Below are 27,046 nucleotides of genomic sequence, written 5' to 3' on the forward strand. Positions count from 1 at the left end.
TGCTTAGAGCTACCCCGATGCAGAGGTGGAACTGTCTGTCGTTCCTTGGTGTTTGTCCCTTCCTGTCCTCACCTCCATGGGGTAAGTTAGGCCATTCTGCCGTTGCCCTGTGGGGTGGATCTGTCTTGTCTTGTTTTTGCCTCCATTGGGTAGGTCAGGCCGTTCTGCCGTTACCCAATGGATGGTCCTGCCCCACCTTGGTGTGGAGTTATAGACGAGTCCTGGCTTGTCGGTGGATAAGTCCCGGCTCTATGTTGATGTAAAGTTCCTAGTCTGCCCCTAGCTCCAGCCTCTGAGTTCCCCAAGCTCCAAAACCCCAAGCCTCCAGCCAAGTCTCAAGACCCCGTCTCCAGCCAAGCCTCAAGACCCCGTCTCCAGCCAAGCCTCAAGACCCCGTCTCCAGCCAAGCCTCAAGACCCCGTCTCCAGCCAAGCCTCAAGACCCCGTCTCCAGCCAAGCCTGCAACCTCCAGCCTCAAGCCAAGTCTGCAGCCTCAACCCAAGCCTCAAGACCCCAAGTCCCTAGCCAAGCCTCGTCACGTCCTTGCCTAGGTTTGGGGGTCCAAGCCCGAGGCAAGACCCAGGTTCTGGGTCTTTGTCTGGTCTCAGGCTCAGAGTCCACCCCAGGCTCCTTGTTCCCAGTCCTTCATCCTGGTCCTGCTTCCCCTGCCTAGATTGCATCCCATCCCGTCCTTGGGTTCCATCTGGTCCTGTTTCTGGGACTCCAGTGTCTGTGTCCTGCAGTTGGGTCCTGATTCAACACCCGACCTATGACAGATCTGTGGTTGTAGTTCCATCCAACCTCAGTGGAAAAAACCTGCTTGCATTTACCCTACCTATACCCCTCATAATTTTGTATGCCACTATCAAGATCTTCTCCCTGTCTTCTATGTTCCAAAGAATAAAGGCCTAACCTATTAAATCTTCCATTATGAGGGGTGATTGATAAATTCGTGGCCTAAGGTAGAAGGAGTCAATTTTAGAAAACCTAGCACATATATCTTTCAACATAGTCCCCTCCTACATTTATACACTTAGTCCAGCGGTTCTGAAGCATAAAGATCTTGGACTCCAGAAAGTGTCCACAGATGGGTGATTGATAAGCTCGTGGCCTAAGGTAGAAGGAGATGAGTTATACAGCTCCCATTACATTATGCAGAAAGTTTGAAGTTAATACCTCATCTCCTTCTACCTTAGGCCACAAACTTATCAATCACCCATCTGGGGACACTTTCTGGAGGTCCAAGTTCCGTATGCTCCATGACCGCGGGACTAAGTGTGCAAATGTAGGAGGGGACTATGTTGAAAAATAAGTGTGCTAGGTTTTCTAAAATTGAGCATCTATGGGCAGAAAGAAACTGTCAGCATCTTGGATTGAAAATCCTTTTCCAGAAGAACATTTGGTTTCTTGATTCTAATATCTGCAGTCCATTGTGTCTCTGTATCGTATGTTTTATGTAGTGCATCAGACCACAAGCCCCTCAAGCCTGCTCTATATTTAATAAGAATATCACTTAACTTGACTTTCTTTCCTATTCCCCACAACCCCCGACTCCTCTATCATTCGGATTTCTGCCTGTCTCAGACAGGGTTTTCAGTGAACATCTGCTAAAGTTACAAAACCACCACTGAAGAAGTTTTGGGAAACTTTTCATGAGAACTCAAATGATTGTTCTTTGCACTGTCATCCCAGGTAAAATACAGAACAATGAATATAATTTCCATGTAAATAGTCAACATGCATGCCTCAGCATCCAACTAACTGATACATTCACGGGCATCAATAGCTGCCAATGAGAAAAAATCCCCACTTGGTTCACTGAATTCACTTCAATTGTATATCATTTTATGGAATTTCCTTAATCCCTGTCTTTTTTTTAATTAGTTTTTTTATACATTTTCTACATCGCTACAGATAAAAAAACCCAGATCAAAATGAAGAACATTAATACAGTGCAAAAATAAACATACAGTAATGATATAATACAAAAAAAGATAATTGAGAAAGCACCCAAATTGAAGATGTAAAATTATTTTCCTCCCCAAGCCCCGCAACAAAAATAGAACTCCAGACCAACCACAACACAATATAGAGAATATAAATCAGGACAATTAAACCCCCAAAACTGTAAATACACTTAGCAACAGAAGATATTAATGCCTACTACCAAAAAAAGGAGCTGAAAGCAAGGGACCGGGAAAAAAACCTTAGTTAAGAGGAAGGTTATGAAAGTACTCAATAAAAGGTCCTGTTGGAACTTTATATCCGAATTAAGAGCTGAATAATGCATTTTTTCAAGGTCTAAGCAGGACATAATATCATTAAGCCATTGAGCATGCGTGGGCGGGGCAACATCTCTCCATCTAAGGAGGATTAAAAGTCTAGCCAGGAGATAAGCAAAAGATAATATTCGACACTTAGTCAAACTCAGACGTAAATCTGTCTCACCCAAAAAACCGAACAAAGCAATTAAAGGGTTAGGTTCTAGGTGGTGATTCAGAATATACGATAATGTTATGAAGACATCTTCCCAAAATTTCTCCAAGCTAGGACAAAGCCAGTACATATGAATGAGAGAGGCCTCGCCCCTTTTGCACTTACCACAAAGAGGACTAATATTAGGGTAAAATCGAGATAGTTTAGATTTAGACATATGGGCTCTATGAACAATCTTAAACTGTAAAAGGCAATGGCGAGCACAAAGAGAGGTTGAGTTAACCGATTTGAGAATCGAGTCCCAAGTCTCATCAGATAAGGAGGTATTTAAGTCATGCTCCCAAGCCATTTTAATTTTATCCACAGGGGCACGCCGTAAGGCTGCTAATTTATCATGAATAAATGATATTAAGCCTTTACCTAGTGGATTAATAGAAAGAAATAAATCCATAACATTTTTCTCAGACATTTCTGGGAAGTTAGGAATTAAAGGATTAATAAAGTGTCTAATTTGGAGATATCTAAAAAAATGAGCATTGGGCAGATTGAACTTAGCAGAGAGCTGTTGAAAAGATGCGAAGCGATTATCAATAAAAAGATCTTCAAAATGTCTAATGCCCTTCCTATACCAATCATGGAATGCTGAATCATACGTAGTAGGTTAAAAAAAAAGGTGATTATGTAAGATAGGGCTAGAAAAGGAAAAACCATGGAAACCATAAAATTTCCTAAACTGAGCCCATATACGCAAAGTGTGTCTAACAAGAGGATTAACAATTAATCTGGACAAATTACTAGGGAGTACAGAGCCAAGAAGTGCAGAAATAAATAAATCTTTAGTGGAACTCAACTCCATTGCCACCCAATTAGGGCACTCGGGTTGGCCATGGAAAAAAGACCAAAAGGTAGCACAACGTATATTAGCTGCCCAATAATATAAACGAAAGTTAGGTAAGGCCACGCCACCCTCTTTTTTAGATTTTTGGAGATAAACTTTATTAATTCTAGAGCGTTTATTCTTCCACAGATATGACAAAATAATAGAGTCTAAGGAATCACAAAAAGATTTAGGAATAAAAATTGGGATTGATTGAAATAAATATAAAAGTTTAGGGAGAACATACATTTTAACAACATTAGTATGACCTACCAAAGACATTGTAACATTGTGACCATTGTAACAGACTCTGTTTTATAGTATATGTAAGATTGGCAAAATTTTCACGAAAAAGATCTTTAAACTTCCTTGTGACTGTAATCCCAAGATAAGTAAATTGATTATGAACTACTTTAAAAGGGAGATCACAGAATGTTAATTCTTGTGCTTCTTTATTAATTGGGAAATGTTCACTCTTATGTAAATTAAGTTTATAGCCAGAGAACTGGCTGAACTTATCAAGAAGTGAAAACATTGGAGGTAAGGATATAGACAGATTTGAAAGAAAAAGTAATAAGTCATCAGCATAAAGAGAAACTTTATGCTCAACACCCCCTCTCCAAATCCCGGTCAATTCAGGACAATTTCGAAATGCTATCGCCAAAGGTTCTATAGCCAAATCAAAGAGGCATCCCTGATGGGTGCCATGTTTGAGGTTAAATAACTGGGATTTCTGAAAATTAGTCAAAACTGAGGCAGTAGGACACAGATACAGCAATTTGATCCAAGAGATAAAACTTTGACCGAGGTCAAATTTTTCTAAAACTGCATAAAGGTAGTTCCACTCTATACAATCAAATGCTTTCTCCACATCGAGGGAAATAACACATTCAGGAATCCCTGTTGGAGGTGAATATAAAATGTTAAATAAACGCCGAATGTTAAAAAAAGGAAGACGGTTTTTAATAAATCCAGTTTGATCCTCAGAAATAATAGAGGGAAAAACAGTTTCTAATCTATAAGCCAAAACTTTGGCCAAGATTTTAACATCAACTTTAAGCAAAGAAATCGGCCTATACGAGGAACACTCTGTTGGGTCTTTACCCTTTTTTAATAAAAGAATAATAGATGCCTCATTAAAAGAGAGTGGCAATTTACTGTAATTAAACAAATCAGATAATACTGAGAATAACTGAGGAGAAAGAAGTGAAGAGAATGATTTATAAAATTCTACGGGGAATCCATCAGGTCCAGATTTCCCTGAAGACAATGCAGAAATTGCAAAAGATATTTCTTCTGATGATATAGGCGCATTAAGTTTAGCTTTAAAATCAGATGAAAGCGAAGGGATATTCAGATTATTTAAAAAATGATCAACAGAGATATTCTCATTCAGAGATTCAGAGGAATAAAGTCGAGAATAAAAATTTTTAAATGTGTCATTGATTTCTAAGAGATCCGATGTAAAGTCACCGTTCTCCTTCCGGATCTTTGTAATATATTGTTTGACTTTGGAACGCCTCAGCTGATTGGCTAGAAATTTACCAGATTTGTCACCATGAATATAAAAGCGACTCTTACTTTCAAGAAGTTGGCGTTCGACAGGTTGAGTAGACAGAAGATTAAATTTAGTTTGAAGTTCTACACGCTTCTTGTATAATTCAGGATTCTTAGTTTGAGCATACAGTTGATCCAATTCTTTAATCTGATTAATGAGGTCTAATCGATCTGCACAGGACTTTCTATTAAGATTTGCTGTATAAGAGATTATTTGACCCCTCAAATATGCTTTCGTGGCATCCCAGACAATCTGGGATGACATTTCAGATGATGTATTGGTGTTAAAATAAAAGGTTATCTGATCCTTAATAAATTTTAGAAAATCATCATCCGATAATAAAGTCAGTGTTTATTCCTCTGAGGGAGACCAGGAAAATTTAAAGACAAAGTAATTGGGAAATCAGTATACTCTGATAATCACAAGAATAGACAAATGGAATAAGTTGATTATCGAGTAAAAAGTAGTCAATTCTAGTAAAGGTATGGTGAACATGTGAAAAAAAAGAATAATCTCTCTCAGTAGGATGAAGGAAATGCCATATATCAAAGATACCATAATTAGAGAGAAAAGATTGAATAGCTAAGGCAGATTTAGTAGGTGGTCTGGTAACAGAGGACGATTGATCCAAATTAGGATCTAACCAACAATTGAAATCGGCACCCAGTATAAGAGAGTATGAGTTTAAGTCTGGTATTGAGGAGAATAAACGTTCAAAAAAATTAACATCATCAAAATTGGGAGCATACAGGTTTGCTAGTACAACTTTAGTATTATATAATTTACCACAAACAATAATAAAACGGCCATTTGTATCAGCTATCTTATTATGGAGTTCAAAAGGAATATTTGAGTTAATAAGGATTGACCCCCCTAGCTTTGGCGGCAAGGGATGAATAAAAATGCTGATCCGCCCACTTTGACAAAAGCCGAGAATTATCAAAACTATGAATATGAGCTTCTTGAAGGAAAGCAATGTCAGCTTTGAGTTGTTTAATATGTGAGAAGACCTTCCTTCTTTTAACAGGATGATTCAATCCCTTTACATTCCAGCTCACAAGTTTAAGTGTATTAACCGTTATCAATTGTTATTGCATAGAAGGCAGCAGGCATATAAAAAAATCAAGCAGTACAATAACAGTCTGGGAGCAAAAATGTAAACATAGATCTGTAGAATCAAAACAGAGACATGTCCTGAATAACAAAGGAAAACAAAAGAAACAGTGAGTAGTGTGTCCCCCCGCAACCCAAAATTAGACGGCTACCTAAAAAAGCAGCTAGCTCTACCAAAAAAATTAACACAAGTATGACTTCCAGTTCTGTGTCATTAACAAAAGTTCCGTATAAATACTATAGCAAATAATAACTAATTTATGCACTAGAAAACAGAATTACAAATAGGAACAATTTCAACAGAAGTATAAAACTTAATACAAAGAAAATCAGAAGAAAACTAAAACTAACCTACCTGCGAAAAATTATAAAAGATTAAAAGAAAAGAAAAAAAAGGAGGGAGAAAAGGGGGAAATTATAAATTCAAAGAGAGTACTTATCAACCATTTACAGAAAAAAAAGCAAAACTTAAACTATGAATCAACCAACAGGGAGGCCTTCAATAAAAACTCCAAACCTCCAAAACAAGTTAAAGTCAATTGTAGATCTCTATAGATAAAGTTATACAAAAATAAAATAGATTACACAAGTACAATCTAAAAGTTCGCAGGGAAACATTAAACTTAGATTATCTATTTAGAAAAAAACACACCAAGTCCAGGGAGAGATTGACTACAGCCCTTAGAGTTTCAATAGATAATGTCTGAATTATTCAAGTAAAGTCTGAGTTCGGAAAAAATAGTTTTACTTCGAGAAGTACTTATCAACCATTTTAGAAGGTCAGGCCGGTTCCGAAGAAGATGGGGTGGCCGGGAGACTTCCAACAAATGCCTCAGCCTCCTTCACTGATTTAAACCACTTATAATCTCCAGTAGTAAGCGTAATTCAAAGATCGGCTGGATTTCGGAGAGAGGGTCTGAATCCGCGATCAAAAAACACTTTCATTACACCTTTAAACTCAGCACGCATCTTCAGAACCTGGGGGGCATAATCCTCCACAAAACGAATGACCGTACTTTGAAAAGCAAAAGTACCTTTGCGGTGTGCCTCCATAATCAAACTGTTTTTCACCTGGTATTGATGAAAGCACAAAATTACCGGCCATGGACGGGAACCCAGAGTTGCACGAGGAACATACATCCTGTGAGCCCTTTCAAGCTCAGGTGGAGTCGGAAGAAATTCTTTCCCAAAAATCTCACAGAGAAAATCAGAAAAAAATTCAACGGGAGAGCCCTTTTCGGTGGCCTCTGGCAAACCAAGAATTCGTAGATTGCAACGTCCGCTCTGGTTTTCAAGATCCACCATTTTGGAAAAAAGTTTACTGTTCTTCTCCTCTAGGTTGGAGCAGAGAGTTTCAAGATATTGAACACGGTGTTTTAAATCTTCAGAAGTTGAGTCAATGCGAGATAAATGTTCAGCATGTTCATCCACTCTAGCATTGATCTGATCCAATTTGAAATCCAGCTGGTTGAAAGAAGTTCTAAATTCATTTCTAAAATCCATTAAAATATCTTGTCGATGTTGTTCCAAAACAGCGAGAATGTCAGCCGGCAAAGCCGTAGAAGTTTCCTTTTTCCCGGTTTTAGTACTTTTGGTAGCCATTATAAGATAGATGTGTTTGCAGGCAGGTAAAAGAGAACTAATAAAATACCTAACTAAGGTTTAAGAAGGGAGACATATAGTGCAAAGGTAGGAAGAATGACGGAGCAAAAGTTCGGAGCAACTAAACAATCGCCATCTTACTGGAAGTCCCCCAATCCCTGTCTTTTTAATGTTGCTGTCATAGGGGAGTTATAAACACAGAGAATTGATGACATTTGGGATTTGTGATATTTACTGAGAGTGTTGTATACAAAGGGCTCAAGCATTGTTGAAAGATTGTGCCCACTCACCCCACAATCTTTTTGAGCCACTACCATCAGGAAGGAGGTACAGGAGCCTCAGGACTAGGAATGGGTAACAGCTTCTTCCCTCAGGCTGTGAGATTAATGAATATCCTGTCACCACCGAGGTCTCGTCATTAGGACAGTGAGCTCCTTACTGTTTACCTGTTCTGCACACTACATGAACTTTGAATAATATTTTATTAGCTTATTTATGGTAATATTGTGTTTTATGTGCTGTGTGTGATATATGTTTTCTGGGTGCACCATGTTTCATTGGATTGCATATACTGTATACGGTTGGCCAGATGATAATAAACTTGGACTTGAGCCTTGCAATTGTGATGCTTGGATAACCTACACCAGTCTGGCCTGATGCAGGCTATACATGAAATTTCTGTTTGTGCTCGTTATTCAAACAGCAATGACTACTCTGCCAAATGCATTGTTTAATGCACCATTGCACATCCACAGAATTTTATTCAAGAGATGAGATGAAGTGAATCCACTGAGACTCATTATGAAGCAACATTGGCAGGACTGATGACTGATGACTGATGGCGCAAAGTTCATGAAAAATGTTGAAAACATGGATGCACCCTTTTAAAAGTTTAATGACATATTCAGTAAACACAGAAATAAATCCATTCTCCAAACTGTTGTACTACTGGTCTCTCACACATCTCCAAGTTACATACCTATCTCACTCTCACATGTGCATCTGACAACAGCATGTCATGGTTATACACGCTCCTCGGCATAATGCACGACTTTTATCACACTGATACTTTTGGTAGGAGGCTGGTACTAACAACAACAGATTGATATGTGAAATACAAATTCCATTGCAGTGAACACAATGATACTGCACAGTGTTTGAAATAGCATACAGCTACTAGATAAATAGTCGGCTGCATTTTGCTGGCTGTGATTTGTATTTTCAAGTTACATACTCTTTGGAACACTACAGACAAATTGATGTACAGTAAAACTCCAATAACCTACAAACTGATTATTCCAAAGTCTTTATGGTTAAACATCTGGCCCATTGGATAATGATGCCAGAGTTCTCTTAACACTCTGCAGAGCCCAGATTCCAGTACATCCTTCCCACTCTGGGCCACATTTGCCACACCCACGTCCCACTCATCAGAATCCCAGTTCCTACGTGCCCTTTTTGCTCACTGGGGCCTCTGTTCCCATGCTCCCATTAAACTTAACTGAGTTCACTGTGAAGTTTAATATAATACTGCATAACATCTGAAAAAGTGTGAATTAAAACTACATTCGGGTACCAAATGTAATAACATACAATAATTCAAAAGACTTGCCATCTGGTAACATCATAGTCCCAAGAATGCACGATTATTGGAGTTTTTACTGTATAGTTTATGATTGATTAAAGAAAAGAGTATTGGTAGATCAAGATCTTATATATTGCAGAAAAGTTGTGCTCTACTGTGTGGCAGTGATCCTTGCCCACTGAGGTGCTTCTGAGAACAGGCACCTCAAGGTACTGGGAATATATCCCCAATGCTGCTTCTAAAAATCCTCCAAGTTCACTAGAAGAGCAAGGGTACTGATATTGGTGTCCTCTTACAGGTCAACATTCCTAGTGCTAAGCCACTGGCTACCTCAGGTCATGTCATTTGCATATACCCGACTCCTGAATGAGGTGCCCAATTCCAGACTCTGTTGTGTGAATAAATTATCAGATTAAAATTGGAAAAAATTCAGAGTAGTCCAGCATCCTCGTTAACTCTTGGGAAGCAGAGGGTCACAGTGATGTTGAAGAGTTTGCAATGATGCCACAAACCTGAGCAGAGCTTTTGCACAGGAAGGAGCAGACTATGAAACACCTGCCCTCCTCATCAGTCATCCTATAGCTCATCTTAGAGGCATCGATCTTTCCCATGTTAGCCCTAATATCCACCTCAAAACCAGACTGGATCCTCAATCCAAGGGACTACCTATGAAGTAGAAAAGGACAATCTAGTATGGAATATATAATAGCGTACACAGGGTGACGCAGTAGCCCAGTGAGGGAAACTGCTCCATCATGGTTCCAGTAACTCAGATTCAGTTCTGACCTCTGTTGTTGTCAGTGTGTATTTTGCACCCTTTCCGTGACAACATGGTTTCCTCCAGATGATCAGGTGTCCTCCCATCAGTCATAAATATGTGGGTTGTTAGCATCAATCGCTACTCTAAGTTGTCCTTAGTGAATGTGGAAAACAAAATATGTCAGAGTCGGATAAGGCACTTTGGGGTCAGCAGGGACTCAGAAGAACCATTTTCAATGCTGTATCTCTTTGTGACGCAGAGACGTATTATTCCTTGAACCTGACCATGCAGTGTTATACCACACAGCCTTCAAACTGAATAAATCTTTAGGAAAAGCATTAACCAATTGCACTACCTAGCTGTAAATACTTTTGAATTTCTATGAAAACGTATCTTTCTCTGGTGTAAACATGTTGCTGTTGGTCTTGCAGTAGTAGTGGTACAGAGGGTGTTACATCTTACTGTGAAACTTTGAATCTGCAGAGGTGTGAATTAATTTGACTCCCTTTTCCATCTAATGTGTTTTGTAGCACTGGATGACTGAACTCGAGATATTTGCCATGATATTTGCAGCTGCTATTCATGACTATGAACACACTGGAACTACCAACAACTTCCATATTCAGACCAGGTATCATCTATTTTAACGATTTTCTCTCTTAAAGTAAGAAAGCTATTCACAATGCTTTCCTTTGGAAATCTGCAATTCATTCAATGATCAGCAATGCTCAAGTTCATTCACTTCATAATGTTGTGGAATGCAAAGAAAGCTTTATTCAAATAACACATTCTCTCATATTTTTCATAAATTTTGCATTTATCATGTTATTCTATGCTGAAGACAAAGAATCAAAAGCAATTTCAAAAGGCCCATGAGTAAAAATACTGAAACAGCTACCTTCCCATGTCAGCATGCAATTGATCACATGAATTTTAAGAACAGCATGTAAATACCTTTAAAATCCACGTCCACAGTGACAAATTAGATAAAAACTGCTGACATTTTTAGCCATCAGAGTTCAGGTTTGGGACTCCTCCACACCAATGAAGGTTGTTTTCTGGGGGCCTCAGTTGATGACACTGGGGTTTATAGGTTAGTAATACGGATGTTAAGATTATTTTATTTTGTGAATTTTCAGGGTTCATACTAATGCATTACTTAGAGACTTCCAAGTTATTACATCACTGATTGAAAAGTAGCATGTTGTAATTCATGGTTCTTAAAGGTTCAAGGGTTCATTTTATAGTCAAAGTATGCATGTACAATACAACTCTGATATTTCTCTCTTTCAGCTAGCCATGAAATACAGAAAAATCACAGGATTCATTGAAAGAAATGACATCAACACCCCCCCGACATGAAAAGGAAAAAGAAACAAAACTCACAAATCCCAAAACCCCCAACCCCTCCCTCTCACAAAAACTAGCAGATTGCCCACCCAGGAGATGGCAGCCAGAACACCAAAAACCCCAAACTTCCAATCCCTCCCTCGCAAAAAAACAGCATCAATAGCATCAAACCCCCAAATCGCCAACCCCTCCCACACACAAAAACCAACAGATCGCCCATACATGAAAACCAACGAGAACATCAGACCCCCCCCAAATCGCCAACCCCTCCCACACACAAAAACCAACAGATTGCCCATACATGAAAACCAACGAGAACATCAGACCCCCCCAAATCGCCAACCCCTCCCACGCACAAAAACCAACAGATCGCCCATACATGAAAACCAACGAGAACATCAGAATCCCCCCCAAATCGCCAACCCCTCCCACACACAAAAACCAACAGATCGCCCATACATGAAAACCAAGGAGAACATCAGACCCCCCCCCCAAATCGCCAACCCCTCCCACACACAAAAATCAACAGATCACCCATACAGGAAAACCAACGAGAACATCAGAACTCACATATCGCTGACCCCTCCCTCACGCAAAAACCAACAAACAGCCCACCCTGAACCCCAAACCACCAATCGGCAACAAGGTAGAAAACTGAAAAAACTTAAACAAGCAACATAAAGATCTCGAGTTTATTTTCCATGGTGATAGGTTGTGAAATTGTCTACTGCTGTCTGTTAAAGTAATCATGAAAGTTGTCAACTCTTTCACTTAATTTTTCTTGAGGGAAATTAATTAACTACCTCCTTTATTCCCCTTCCCACATACACTGAAAGGATTTAGCAAGATATTTAGTTGTATAATCAAGGTTTCGTGTTTACAGCAGCGCTTTCTTTACCGTACCATCTTTAGATGGGTAATAATACTCAGATCATCCACCGCCTGAGAAGAAATTCATGGTCATCAGTTGGTCTATATATACTGGAAGAATAATTTGACCAAAGGTTGACTGAGCATGGGGTTCAGTAGAAATCTAGTTTTCTCACTACAGGTCCAATTCTGAGAGCAGTATTCCATTTCCCCTGTGCACACCAGCTGAGTAACCATTGCACAGCTACAAATACTAATTGTCTGGGATAGAGGTGTATAAAATCAGAGACATTGTTTGTGCGGATAGTCAGAGGCTTTTTCCCAGGGCTGAAATGGCTGCCACAAGAGTTCACAGGTTTAAGGTGCTGGGGAGTAGGTACAGAGGAGATGTCAGGGGTAAGTTTTTTACTCAGAGAGTGGTGAATGCATGGAATGGACTACCAGCAACGGTGGTGGAGGCGGATACGATAGGGTCTTTTAAGAGGCTTTTGGATAGGTACATGGAGCTTAGAAAAATAGAGGGCTATGGGTAACCCTTGTAGTTTCTAAGGTAAGGACATGTTCGGCACAACTTTGTGGGCCAAAAGTCCTGTATTGTGCTGTAGGTTTTCTATGATAACTGTCTGTATGCAGTACATTTGCAGGATGGAACTGTGAATGGTTTGCTTAATCACTGTAGCTCTTATTGGCCCGTTTGTTCTTGAAGAAGTACCAATACATCAAACACAGTGTGAAGTAGAAATAACAATAATTCACTGTCATTGCTGTCAGTGGATTTCTTTCAAAGCTGTACAATTAAAATGCAAATATCAACCCACAGACTTTACTCTGTAGTTGTGGGAATTGACTTTATCACTGTTACCCAGTGAACTGAGAAGAGCAAATCACTGGATCTTCATGGAAATTTATTTTTAAATGATAGAAACATAATAGATGTTTCTGGAATGCAGTTATATAGAAAACAAGATTCTAGATTTTAAACTATAAACATATGTGTTTCTATCCCAGGAAGTGTATACATGTCCTTCCTAGGGTATGAACGCCTGACTTATGGACGACCCGTAGATACAGTTGAGTGTTTGGGAGACCAGCCAGTTGGATGGCGATGGATTTGTCAACTGCTGGCATCTTGTACTGGGTGGGAACAGACACTCCTGTGTACCTTCTCTGTCCACACAAACTACCTTACAGAGATGGGAACATGAAGCAGAATCGATCACCGAATCAATTAAGCTGGCTGGTCATACTCTTACCACGTCTGCTTGTTCTCCAAATCACAGCTGCTTCTGTGATCCTCCCAGGCACACGGTTTTTGCTCATTCCTACTTTACAAACAGTTCTCAAGAATGAAATCCGATCAGAACCTGATGACTTCATGTGCCGTGAATGAGTGGTGTCAGAATTATTGGTGCCTTGTCAGTCAGTACAGAGTGGCCAGTCTGTACTTCCACTGCCAGGTTAGTATTGTTGTGGAATAAAATCTCTCCCTTTCCTGATCCTAAAGGGCCCTACACGATTTGCTATCTGCTTTGCTTTTGATTTGAACTGCTGTATTTTCAACACAAGCTCAACTGCATAACTGTTGACTATATGACCACCACTACGTTCTGTATTAGTTTCACCGGTCTTCAGAATCAGAATCAGGTTTCACATCACTGACGTAAGTCGTGAATTTTGTTGCTGTGCAGCAGAAGTACATTGCAAATCATAAAAAGTTAAATGAAGTAAGTAGTACAATAAGAGAAAATAAAGTAGTGAGGTAGTGTTCATGGGTCCAATGTCCATTGACAAATCTGATGGCAGTGTGGAAGAAGCTGTTTCTGAATCATTGAGTGTGTGTCTTCAGGGTCCCATACATCCTTCCTGGTGGTAGCAATGAGAAGAGGGCACGTTCTGGGTGATGGAAGTCCTTAGCATTTTGAGAGAATCTGACACTTCACTCGGCAGCCATTTAGCAAGCTCACTCCAGACCTGTCACTTACATTCATTTTATGAGTGTTTCACTATCAATAACAGAGACTTTGATACAGTGAATATTATGCATATATTTTGATATATATTAAGCAAAGCATCTTGCTGTGATCTGTTTATTGAATTTAGGATTATTTTCAGAACAAAAGGCAGTAGGGAAGTGAAAACACCACTACAACTAACTCCTGTCCAAGTCATACACTGTCCTCTTTTACTGAACCTAATTCCTGATTCTCTCTCCCCAGTGGATTGCAACAAATGAAGATGGTGGCTGATTATCTCCCCTCTCAAGGACAGGTGTTAATTGACAGACCTTAAAAAGAAATACACTTAAGGTCACTCCAAAATGTACAAAGTCTATTTTTCATACTTTCTGTCAATGTAGAAAGATAAATTTGGCCTGTTGGGTCTGTGGAAATTCTCAGAGTATTCACATCAGTTCAATTCACCCAACATTTCCCCATAGCCTTTTTTCTCTCATGCATGACTATTATGTCTTGTAACTTTAAAACATTGAACTAGTTCAAAGAAAGACGTGTGAGTCTGGGCATGTAGGGTTTATACTTTGTCCTTAAACAAAGCATGCATGCATCATATAGTAGTGTGATAATGTATGCAATTCATGTATTTTGACATATAACCTGTAATGAGTTATTTAAATGAACAGGAAAGCTTAATCACTATATATAGAAGTATACAACTGAAATATTAAGTACACACCAATGACAATCTAGTTTTCCTGATAGTCCTGGCACCCAACTACTCTAGAAGTATTTTACAGTTAACCTGCTGCCATGTCTTTAGGGCAAGGGAGGAAACTGAAACTCCTGGAGACAAGGTAATGGAAAGAACATAAAAACACTCATACTGACAGTAACCGTAGTTCAGGGTTGAAGCCTCTTCACTCGAGTAGTGTGTCAGCAGCACTAACTGCTGCATCAATGTTACCATCCCTAATGTGTGAGAGTTCCTTTGGATTTTAATCAATTTGATTTTGAAAATAATGGGAAATCAATGCAAAGTAATTTTTGCCGTTTGAAATGTGATGTCAGCTCCACTGCATCTAAGTATTATTAGGATGTTTTATTTCAAATGGTGTCAATTAATATATTTTGGCTTTTAATTGTTAGATCTGATTCAGCTATCCTGTACAATGACCGAGCCGTATTGGAGAGTCATCATGTCAGTGCAGCTTATCGTCTGCTGCAGGAGGATGAGGAGATGAACATCTTGTTCAATCTTTCCAACGATGATTGGAGGTAAATCAATACTGTACGTTTGAAGTGTCTTTCCAGCAGGGACGATGGTGCAAAATGGCAGCAAGTACATTCCACACACCAAAGTACAGCCACGGCTTCCCCTAAAGAACCTGAAATGTTCACAAGAAATTCTTAGTTTCTGAATCACCTGCAGCAAGCAGAAGTTAAGTGTGAGTGTGTGAGAGAGAGTGTGTGTGTCTGAGTGAGTGTGTGTGTGTATGTGTCAGTGCGAGTGTGCATGTGTGAGTGTGTGTGTGTCTGAGTGAGTGTGTGTGTCAGTGTGAGTGTGTGTGTCAGTGTGAGTGTGCATATGTATATGAGAGTGTGTGTCTGAGTGAGTGTGTGTGTCAGTGTGAGTGTGCTTGTGTGTGAGTGTGTGTGTATGTCAGTGTGTGTGAGAGTGTTTGTGAATGTGTGTGTGTCTGAGTGAGTGAGTGTGTGTGCATGTGTGTGTGAGAGAGTGTGTGTATCTGTGTGTGTGTGGTGGGTGGGGCTGTAGGGATTCTGTCACCAGCTGGTGTCAATGTGAGGAATACAAGTATCATTGAGTGAGGGGTGAGTACCTATGGGAAACACCCACATTGGGGTTGTACGCCTCTGTGACCAATTCACAGAATAGGGTGTGAGGGAGTGACTAAGAGTGTGGGCAATCCACTGAAGTCATTGTAGGAAACAGAGGAAAGTGGGGGTTAAAAATGATGATTGTGTATACAAAAGGTAGAACCATTTGGGAATGAGGGTTTAAAAGAACATAATATTTTGAACATTATAAGACAGCAGAGGTCCTTTGGTCCATGATGTTGTGTCAGCCTTTTAACTTGCTCGAAGATCAATCGATCCCTTCCCCTTTACATTGTCCTATATTCTTCTATCATCCATGTGGCTGCCTAAGTTACTATGGTACTGGTATAGGTGGATACCACCTATAAATGGTTTAAATGGTTTAGCATAGACTAGATGGGCTGAAGGGCCTGTTTCTGTGCTGTACTTTTCTATGACTTAAATGCCCCGAATGTATCGGCCTTTACACCTTCCCTGGCAGGGTGTTCCACACACCCACAATACTCTGTTTAAAAAAACTTATCACTGACATCCCCTACATACTTTCCTCCAATCACCTTAACATTATGCTCCCATGCATTAGCTATGTCAGTAATGTATACCATTAGCGGCCGAGATAAACCTCAAGTGAATGACTGTGTGAAAGTGCACCAAGCTACAAGAGTGTGAAATGCCCTCATCAGAGGGCAAAACCACTTGTGGGTAATGTTATGTTTGTTCTTAATAAAGACAAACTTGGTGTGGGTTTATGTTAGAACATTTTATTACTGAACTGCTGCTTAGCCCTGTGTGTGTGCAAAGAGGTCACCTTCATAGCTTCTGGTTCCAGGTGAACTGCCTGTATTACACGCTGGGAACTGAAGTTCTTTATTATGTACACATAATAACACAGGAAATGTGTGAATAGGTGTGAGTTTGTAAATAATAGATCAGCTTTCTAAATCTGGTTTTGGAACTTAAGGCATCAGTTGCAATTGGCTTTGATGTGAATGAGACAATTCAGAAGGTATTTAAGAATCAGGTGCATTACATGTGCTTACTGCAAATATATCTGAGTGAGATCATTTGTGGAAGATATGGATCTGTCAACACATGCATGTGTATGGACGTTAGGATATGTTTATCCTGCAAGAGAGACGCAACCTTGTAGTGGGGTTTAGAGGTTTGTGTGTCTCATTGACCCTGTGAGTTATTTGGCTGGACAGGTCAAAGAGTAGAGGCCAGACCAAGAGTGGTCCACTGGTCCTCCAGGTTTTGGGGTTCAGCTCAGGGCAAACACCCTGAGCTGGTCAATAAAAAATAGTTACAGAACCAGCAATGAAAAGTGAGGACTTTCATTGCTTCCCTAAGTGCCAGTGAAGTAACGGGCAGTAAGTAAGAATATATGTATAATATACGTATGAGTGCACAGAGAGAATATAAACATTTCTGAGGTGTGACGTTTGCAGGAAATGTAAACCATTAGTGACTAAGTGAATGTGTGAGAAATACAGATTAGGGTGAATGTGTGAATAGACATTCTGACATGAGGGATAGATACAGAGATTGAAGAGTGAGTAATCAGTCCCTGACTTCACAAGTGAACACAAATCTTGTTCCTCAGACTCTACTTCAACAACTTCTCTACCACTAATGTGGGGCTCGTTACCCTGTAGTTTTCAGGATTACCCTTACTTCCTTTTTTGCAGCCGGGATACCAATCTTCTGGAACAGCATCTATGGTTTACAAAGATGTAAAACTCTTCAGTAGTCTCCTTCCTTGATTCACTTAGAATCCTGGAATACATCCAGTCAAGCCCTGGGGATTTATCAAAGTTCACAGTAAATTTATTATCGAAGTACCTATATGTCACCATCTATATCCTGACATTCATTTTCTTTGTAGGCATTCACAATAGTTACAAATAAATAGCTCAATGAAACACCACAAGTGAGAGAGATGGACAAACAATTAATATGTAAAAGACAACAAACTAGCCAAATACAAGAAAAGAAAAAATACAGTAAAGAAGCAAAAAGTATTGAGAGCATGAGCTGCAGAGTCCTTAGGAATGAATCTAGATTGTGGAATCAGTTCAGCGTTGGGTTGAGTGAAGTTATTCCCTCTGGTTGAAGAGCCATATGGTTAGGGACAAATGACTGTTCTTGAACCGGGTGGTGTGAAACTTGAATCTCCTGTGCTTTCCTCCTGATGGCAGAAATGAGAAGAGAGCATGGCCTGGATGGTGTAAGTACTTGATGATTGATGCTGCTTTTATGTGACAGTGCTCCTTGTAGATGTGCTCAATGGTGGGGAGGGTTTTCCCGTGATGGACTGGGCTGTATCTACTATTTTTTAGGTTTTTCTGATCAACGGCATTAGTGTTTCCATGCCAGGTTGTGATGTAACTAAACAATATAGTTATACCAACAACCACACATCTATAGAAGTTTGTCAAAGTTTTAGATAACATGCCAAATCTATAAAAACTTCTAAGAAAGTAGAGGTGCTGCCATATCTTCTTTGTTATGACAGTGTATTGAATTAAATTGACTTTATTTCTTACATTCTTCACATATGTGAGGTGTAAAAATTCTTCATTACTTATCCATCTGAATGTGCAATATGCAACTTATAGTAATTTGTAATAAATAGTAAGGTGTACAACAGAATAGTCAATAGTCAAATACAAATGTGTTAGCGTGTATTAATCAGTCTGATGGCCTGTTGGTTCTGGCTTTAATGCTGTGGTACTGTTTCTGAGATGGTAGCAGCTGGAACAGTTAGTGGTTGGGGTGACTCAATCCCCAATGATCCTTTAGGCTCTTTTTACACCCCTGTCACTGTAAATGTCTTGAATAGTGGGAAGTTCACATCTACAGATGCACTGGGCTGTCTGCACCACTCTCTGCAGAGTCCTGCGATTGAGGGAAGTACAGTTCCCATACCAGGCAGTGATGCAGCCAGTCAGGATGCTCTCAATTGTGTCCCTGTAGAAAGTCCTTAGGATTTGGGGACTCATGCCAAACTTCCTCAACCGTCTAAAGGAAAGAGGTGCTACTGTGTTTTTTTCACCACACAGCTGGTATGTACAGACCAAGTGAGATCCTTGGTGATATGTATTCTGAGGAACTTGAAACTGTTCACCCTCTCAACCCCAGATCCATTGATGTCAATAGGGGTCAGCCTGCCTCCATTCCTCCTGTAGTCCACAACCAGCTCCTTTGTTTTTGCAACATTGAGGGAGAGGTTGTTTTCTTGACACCACTGTGTAAGGCTGATGACTTCTTCTCTGTAGGCTGCCTCATTATTATTTGAGATGTAGTGTCATCAGCAAATTTAATTACCAGATTAGAGCTGTGGCTGGCGACACAGTTATGGATATATGGAGAGTAAAGGAGGGTACTTAGTACACAGCCCTGAGGGGCACCTATGTTGAGGGTCAGAGGGACAGAAGTGAGAGAGCCCACTCTTACCACCTGCTGGTGATTTGACAAGAGGTCCAGGATCCAGCTGCACAAGGCAGGGTGAAAGCCGAGGTCTCTGAGCTTCTTGTCAAGCCTGTTGAATGCTGAACTGTAGTCCAAGTTAAATAATAAGCCTAAGGAAGTTAAAGTTGATGACTCTCTCCACCTCTGATCTCCTGATGAGAACTGGGCCATGGATCTCTGGTTTCCCCTTCCTGTAGTCAATAATCAGCTCTTTGGTTTTTCTGATATGGTCGTTGTTCTTTTTCTCGCCTTGTTGCACATCTGGTGGCACTTATGCCATTTCTGTAACACTTTGACTATATTTTTCATGTGGCTGAGTTGTTAGCTTGATGCCCAACCCAGCATGGATGGAAAGCGTGCGAGGAGCTGGCCAGATTCAAACTCAGGACCATTTGCCATGAAATCTGGATTGTCCTGTGACAGCAGTGCAGAGCATATGCAATTAGGTCTGCTGCCTGCAGACTGGCCCTTTGAAGTGCATTCAGGCTAGTATTATGTGACTGTAACAACATGGCGAGGCAAAAGTGAGCTTAATGTAAGATTAGGTAAACAAATTGTAAGCACAGAATTAATGGGCAGAAGGGCCTGTTTCTGTCCTAAACTTCTCTATTACTCTGTACAACTCTGACCATGGTCAGCCATGTAGGTCATTAAAGCAATTTGACAATGCTTTTCAAATTATATGAATTATATTCACAACTTTCCAAAAGTTTTTCTTTCAGTCAGCGAGATGAAATCACTGGAAGTTATAGTAACCACCTGGAGATGCAAATTTTAACTGCACGAGGGAAAGTGAAAAAGGAGATATGAAGGAGAAAGATGGAATATGGACGGTATATAAATAGGTGGGGAAACAGAAGAGGCTGGTCAATCAGGGATTAGAAAGGAGATCTATACATGGGGAAAGGCTGAAAGCTTTGGTATCTACATCCCCAAAGGAAACGATGATGCCAAGACTCAGTAAAAAGTACATGGTGTGCAGATTGGAAGGGTGGAGGCACTAAATAAAGGCAGTGTTTCAAATGCCAAGTTAAACCAAATGAAAGCAGGAGTAAACATATCAGAACAGTTGGCTATAATCTTCCAATCTCTCTCAGATGTGGCAGTTACTAGAGAGCTGGAGAATAGCATGTTCTGTGCTTGTTCAAAGAGCAAGTGTAAGGACAATCCCATAAACCAGGCAATTTAACCTTAATGGTGGAGAAACATTTAGAAATAATAATGGATTAAAAATTAATAGGTACTTGGAGAATTGATGAACTAGTACAGAGTTTTAAAAATTATAGAACTTTTTTGCTTAGACAAATATGACACATTTTAATTAACAGAGGTAATGTACTAGATTTTGAGAAGATATTTGGCAAAACTACTCATGAAGGGAATTACAGAGCTGAAGCCCATGGATTAGAAATCAGTGAAGATAAGAAATTGGCTTAGATAAGAAACTAGCAGAGAATCATGATAAATGCTTGTCTTTCTTACCAGCAGAATCATAACATTGATGTTTCCCAGGAGTCTGTTTGCCAATACTTCTGGTACAGAATACACTCAGTATACAGGATGTACCTAATGAAGTGGCCACTAGTGTACATATGTGGTCCTCTGCTGCTGCAGCACATTGAGACTTTACATGTTGTGTGTTCAGAGATGCTCTTCTGCATACCCCCTTTGTAATGTGTGGTTATCTGTCATCGCAGAGCAATGTGTGGTTAAGTGCCTCACTCAAGGGCACACACGCAGCCTCAGCCAAGGCTCGAACTAGTGACCTTCAGATCACTAGACGAACGCCTAGTGCCAACACAAGCAGGTGTACAGGTGCACATAATGGGGTGGCCAATGATTTGATCACAGGCTTGGGGTCCATGGACCCTTTGTTTTGGTGCATGGCAAGGTTGGAAAACCCTGCTCCAGAGCGATATTTCCACATGTTAGACTGATACAAAGTTAGGAGTGTGGTAAATAGCGGGGAGTATATTAGTAAGTCACATACACGAGGACAGAAAAGGGCTGGTAAAATGATTCAGAAGAAACTAAATGCAGAGATGTGTGAAATTGTACATTTTAGTGGAGTAAAGAAGAACAATAAATATAAGCCAAGTAGTGCTCTTCTAAAGAGAATGTGCAGTCTACAGACCACAGATTTTGGTTTGGTAACAGGGTAATGAATCTCCCTCCTGCCTTCTATGGGGATCCCTGGGTCCTATATTTTTCCTTAGGCAGGGAAGTCCATTGCACTGATCACTGTTCAATTATTCTCAATGACTCATTGTTCAATAAACAAGAACAAGTGCAGGGGGTGGGCTTCTGCAGGGCTACCCCAAGCTGAAGTACCAGCACCAAAGGCCCCCCTTCCCTTCTCTCTTGTTTGGACAGCATATTGAGCACCACTCGGACAGTTTGCTTGGTGATCTCTGCATGTGGAAAATGTGACCAGTTCTTGAGTAGAGAGGGTCAATGCTGTGGTGAGTAGCCCATCGGGATGCGTGGTGTTGATGAAGCACTACAGCCTGGACTGAAGCAGTAAGTAGGAAACACAGGTTGCCAATGACCTTCATCTTCATAGGTTAGAGGTGTCCAGCTAATGGCACATGGCTAATATCCTGCATTCAGATGTCACTGCCATAGCTACCTTTCTTATGAATGTACTGCTGCTCATGAGCAGAAGTGTGGCTCCATTCTTTCTCAAAGAGTTAGAATCTATTGGCATAAGGCCTTCATTCACTCCTCTTACTGAATGCGTGGACAACTCAAATTGCCCCTGATACAAATTCTACAGCACAGCTCAGGCAGCAGGCCAAGCAAGAATGACAACCAACACGCTGGTAAAGGGAGAATAACTTGGTCGTCAGCCAAAGTGGCAGGTGGATATATTTAGTCATCTCAGGGAGTCTCAAGTCCAGACTGCAAGAGTAAGTGCAAAAATACTCCAATCAATTACATGATGGATGATGTCCAGCCTTTGTATAGCTGTGCCAGATTTACTTCTGTGTACTGTGCAAAATGATTATGTTTCTGCGATTTCAAATCCACTTGCAAAGGTACTCATTACAATTTTATTCTGGTGCACCTAGAATAGGTGCTTGCTGGAGATTTGTTTTAAATTCTCAGGAATCTAAAACCCGTCCTGCACCAAGAATCTACTATACATTACTTTGTCATATCCTCCAACTTTTACTGTCAATAAAGTCAAAGTTATCGAGACATAAAATCCCTTTTCAGCGCACCATGACCATCAAGCACCTATGTACTATAATCTTAAGACTATTAGACCATCAGACATAGGAGCAGAATGAGGCCATTTGGCCCATCAAGTCTGCTCTGCTATTCTATCATGACTGATCCTTTCTCCCCCTCTTCAGCCCTACTCCCTGGCCTTCTCCCTGTAACCTTTGATGCCATGTCCAATACAGAACCTATTAATATCCACCTTAAATACACCCAACGACCTGACCTCCACAGTTGTCTGTGGTAACAAATTCCACAAATTCACCACCCTCTGTCTAAAAAAAATCTCCCCATCTCTGCTTTAAGTAGATGCTCCTTTATCCTAAGGCTGTGTCCTCTTGTGCTAGACTCCTCCATCATGGGAAACATCCTCTTCATACCTACTCTGTCTAGGCTTTTCAACATTTGAAAGGTTTCAATGAGATCAACCCTCATACTTTTAAATTGCAATGAGAACAGACCCAGAGCCATCAAATGTTCCTCATATGATAACTCTTTCATTCCGAGAACCATCCTTGTGAATCTTCTCAGAATCCTTTCCAATGTCAACACATCTTTTCTTAGAAAATGAGCCCAAAACTGTTCACAATACTCAAGTAGAGGCCTCACAAGTGCCTTATGAAGCCTAAACATCACATCCTTCCTCTTATGTTCCAGACCTCTTGAAAGGAATGCTAATATTGTGTTTGCCTTCCTCACCACCAACTCAACCTGCAAATTAACCTTTAGGGTGTGCTGCACAAGGACTCCCAAGTCCCACTGCATCTCAGATTTTTGGATTTTCTCCCCATTAAAGTGCATGACCATGCATTTTCCAACATTGTATTTCATTTGCCACCTTTTTGCCCATTTTCCTGATCTAAGTCCTTCTGAAGCCTTCCTGTTTCCTCAACACTACCTGCCAATCTTCGTATCATCTGCAAACTTGGCAACAAAGCATCTATTCTATCATCTAAATCATAAATACACAGAATAAAAAGAAGCGCTCCAAACACCTACCCTTGTGGAATAACACTAGTCACTGGTTGCCTAGCAGAAAAGGATCTTTTTATTCCCACTTGCTGCCTCCTACTAATCAGCCAGTGTTCTAACCATGCCAGTAACTTTCCTATAATACCATAGATCTTAACTTGATAAGCAGCCTTATGCTTGGCATCTTGTCAAAGGCCTTCTGAAAGTCCAAATATACAACATCCACTGCATCCCCCTTTATTGATCCTACTTGCAATTTCCTAAAAGAATTCCAACAGGGTGGTCAGGCAAGATTTTCCCTTAAGGAAACCATGCTGACTTTGTCCCATCTTGTCTTGTACGCCAAGTACGCCATCACCTCATCCTTAACATTGACTCCATCATCTTCCCAACCATTGAGCTCATCAAGCTATCTGATCTATAATTTCCTTTCTGCTGCCGGCCTCCTTTCTTACAGAGTGGAATGACATTTCCAATTTTCCAGTCCTCCAGAACCACGCCAGAGTCCAATGAACATTTAAAGATCATTTCTAATGCCACCACAATCTCTACTGCTACCTTTTTCAGAACCCTAGGTCCAAGTGAATTATGCACCTTTAGGTCTTTCAGCTTTTTGAGCACCTTTCTTGTAATAATAATTTCTCTTCCCTCACACCCTTCAACACCTGGCACACTGCTAGTGTTTTCCACATGGAGATTGAGGCAAAATGCTCAATTTAGTTCTTCTGCCATCTCCTTGTCCCCTGTTATTATTTCTCCAGCCTCATTTTCTAGGGATCCTATATCCACTCTTTTTATTTTTATGTAACCAACAAAGGTTCTTTATCCATCTTGATAACGTTTGCTAGCTTTCTTTCATATTTCACAATTTCCCTTCTAATGAATCTATTAGACACTTTCTGTATGTTTTTAAAAACATCCTACTAATTTTTGCTTTGTTGTATGCCTTCTCTTTTCCTTTTATATTAACTTTGACTTCCCTTGTCGGCCACGGCTGTACTATTTTGCCATTTGAGTATTTCTTTGTTTTTGGAATATTTATCCTGCACATTCCTCATTTCTCACACCATTGCTGCTCTGCTGTCATCCCTGCCAGCATCTCCTTCCAACTTACTTTGGCCAAGTCCTCTCTCATCCCACTGTAATTTCCTTTACTCTAATGAAATACTGCTGCATCCAACTTTACTTTCACATCAAATTTCATGTTGAACTCTTATCATATTGTGGTCACTACTTCCTGAGTGTTCCTTCACCTTAAGCTCCCTAATTGCCTCCAGTTCATTACATAACACCCAATCCAGTATAGCTGATCCCCTAGTGAGTTCAACCACAAGCTGCTCTAAAAAGCCATCTAGTAGGCATTCAACAAATGCCTAGGAGATTCATTCCCAATCTACATGCAGGTTAAGTCTCCCATGACTATCATAGCAATGCCTTTTTGACACACCTTTTCTATTAGCTGTTGTATTTTGTAGTCCACCTCCCAGCTACTGCTTGGAGGTCTGAATTTAACTGCCATGAGGGTCCATTTACCCTTGCAGTTTCTTAACCCAACCCACAAGGATTCACCATCTTCCAATCCTATGTTACAACTTTTTAATGATTTGTTGCTATTCTTTATCCGCAGAGCCATGCCACACACTCTGCTACCTTCCTATCCCTCCATCACAATGTGTAACCTTGAGCATTCAGCTGCCAACTACAGCCATCTTTCAGCCACAGTTCAGTGATAGCCACAATATCATACCCAACAATCTGTAAAAGCGTAACAAGGTCATCCACCTTATTTCTTTTACTTTGTGCAGTGAGATATAACACTATGAGTACAATATTTGCTACCCTTTTTGATTCTGCATCCCTAAAGCACTGATACTTGCCCGGCTGGCTGTAATTTTGTCCTAACATCTGCCTGCACTTCCTCACTGCTTGACTGGACGTTATCTTTGCTTTTAAACATCCATCCTATCCTGAGTCATTTCACTTTGGCTCTTACATGAATTCCACTTATTTCTCAATATTCTTGCCATGCACCTACATTAGGAGCAACTTAAAATAGTCAACTCACCAACCAAAATTTGGCATATATGAAGAAAGCAGAACACCCCAGGTCACAGGGAGAAGGTGCAAACTCCAAAAACACAGCAGCCAAGGTCAGTTAGGGCTCTGTGAGGCTGCAGCGTTAAATGTTGCACCATCGGGTTGCCTAGAGTTTGCTATCATGGGGTCTTCTATTTTTAGCCACTTCTTAAGCGCCTTAAATTGTGATTTCTAGTCATCAGCTCTATTGGGGTTATGTAGAATTACTGTAAGTTGAAACCTAATGTTGTTCAAATAAAATTCTTTTAAACTCTGTCAGATGTACTTGTCTTTTAAGATGAAACAAATTTAGATCCTCTCTGAGTAATTGTTTCAGCACAAAGTGGCAGATTTTTTATGTTAAAATTCATCTACTGTTTTATAATTAGTTCAAATAATGGGCGGTGTTGCAGACTAAGGCAATTCCTTGATTAAAGGAATGGTTGACCTTTGGGAATGAATCGTGCCTGCAGTAGGATTTGAAATGTCAGAACAATTAGCTGGTAGTGTTGGATTTGTGAAAAGCTGCTGATAACTCTCTTTCATATTCTCCAAAGGGAATTTCGGACCCTGGTAATTGAAATGGTCTTAGCAACCGATATGTCTTGCCACTTTCAACAAATCAAAGCTATGAAAAATTCCTTGCTACAGCCAGAAGGGTGAGTCATCATTTGGCAGAAGTTTCCACTCTCAGTCATTTTTAATAAGTTGTATTAACGCTAATATATGCTTTTTCTCTTTCATTTCTAACTATAATTAAATAGATAAGCTTTGTCATATATGGTTGTCTCATCTCAGGGGCAGAGAAAATTTGTGTTCAGTTTCTAAACTCAGATTTTAATTGAACATTTCCCTGCTGATAAATATGCATACATTTCAGCTACTCCAGGGTACCCCACTACTAATTGCTGAATAGTGCCTCGAAAAGTGACAATGCTTCCAGAAACTTAACAAAACCACTCACACCTTATCATTACTTGACTCTAAGGTCTTAAATTTTGGAGTGCAGAAGTATTCAACAATGGTCGGTGGTGTTAACAGTCAGAATGTTAATGTATAAAAAACTGGATGTTTTCTGATGCTTGCATTCCTATATTTATACAATATATATATCAACAAACATTCTATAAAATTTAATAAGGTTTATGACATCAAGCTTGAATTGCAGAGGAAGCAGAATGGGTAAGCATTCATAATGAACAATGTTAATGAAATCAATATGTCGAATGCACATGTGACCGACCTGCCTTGTATTGGGTATTGTTGAACTCGGTGCTTTGCCTTATTACATTGAGTTACCTTTTGCATAAAAATATACACAAGAATAAATGTACTCTAGAATAAATAATAAATCTTTATA

At 40.0% G+C, this 27,046-nt stretch overlaps 1 protein-coding gene across 1 annotated transcript in view; it reads left to right on the forward strand.

Moving 5' to 3' along the window:
* LOC132394689 (dual specificity calcium/calmodulin-dependent 3',5'-cyclic nucleotide phosphodiesterase 1C-like) overlaps positions 1-27,046 on the forward strand; it is a 319,390-nt gene that overhangs the window by 176,362 nt on the left and 115,982 nt on the right. Inside the window, exons 8-10 of the mRNA XM_059971072.1 lie at positions 10,462-10,562; positions 15,253-15,381; positions 26,244-26,345. Of these exons, the coding sequence (XP_059827055.1) occupies positions 10,462-10,562; positions 15,253-15,381; positions 26,244-26,345 (332 nt within the window). The remainder of the gene's footprint in view (positions 1-10,461; positions 10,563-15,252; positions 15,382-26,243; positions 26,346-27,046) is intronic.

This window comes from Hypanus sabinus, chromosome 1 (genome assembly GCF_030144855.1).
Source record: "Hypanus sabinus isolate sHypSab1 chromosome 1, sHypSab1.hap1, whole genome shotgun sequence".
Classification (NCBI taxonomy): domain Eukaryota; kingdom Metazoa; phylum Chordata; class Chondrichthyes; order Myliobatiformes; family Dasyatidae; genus Hypanus; species Hypanus sabinus.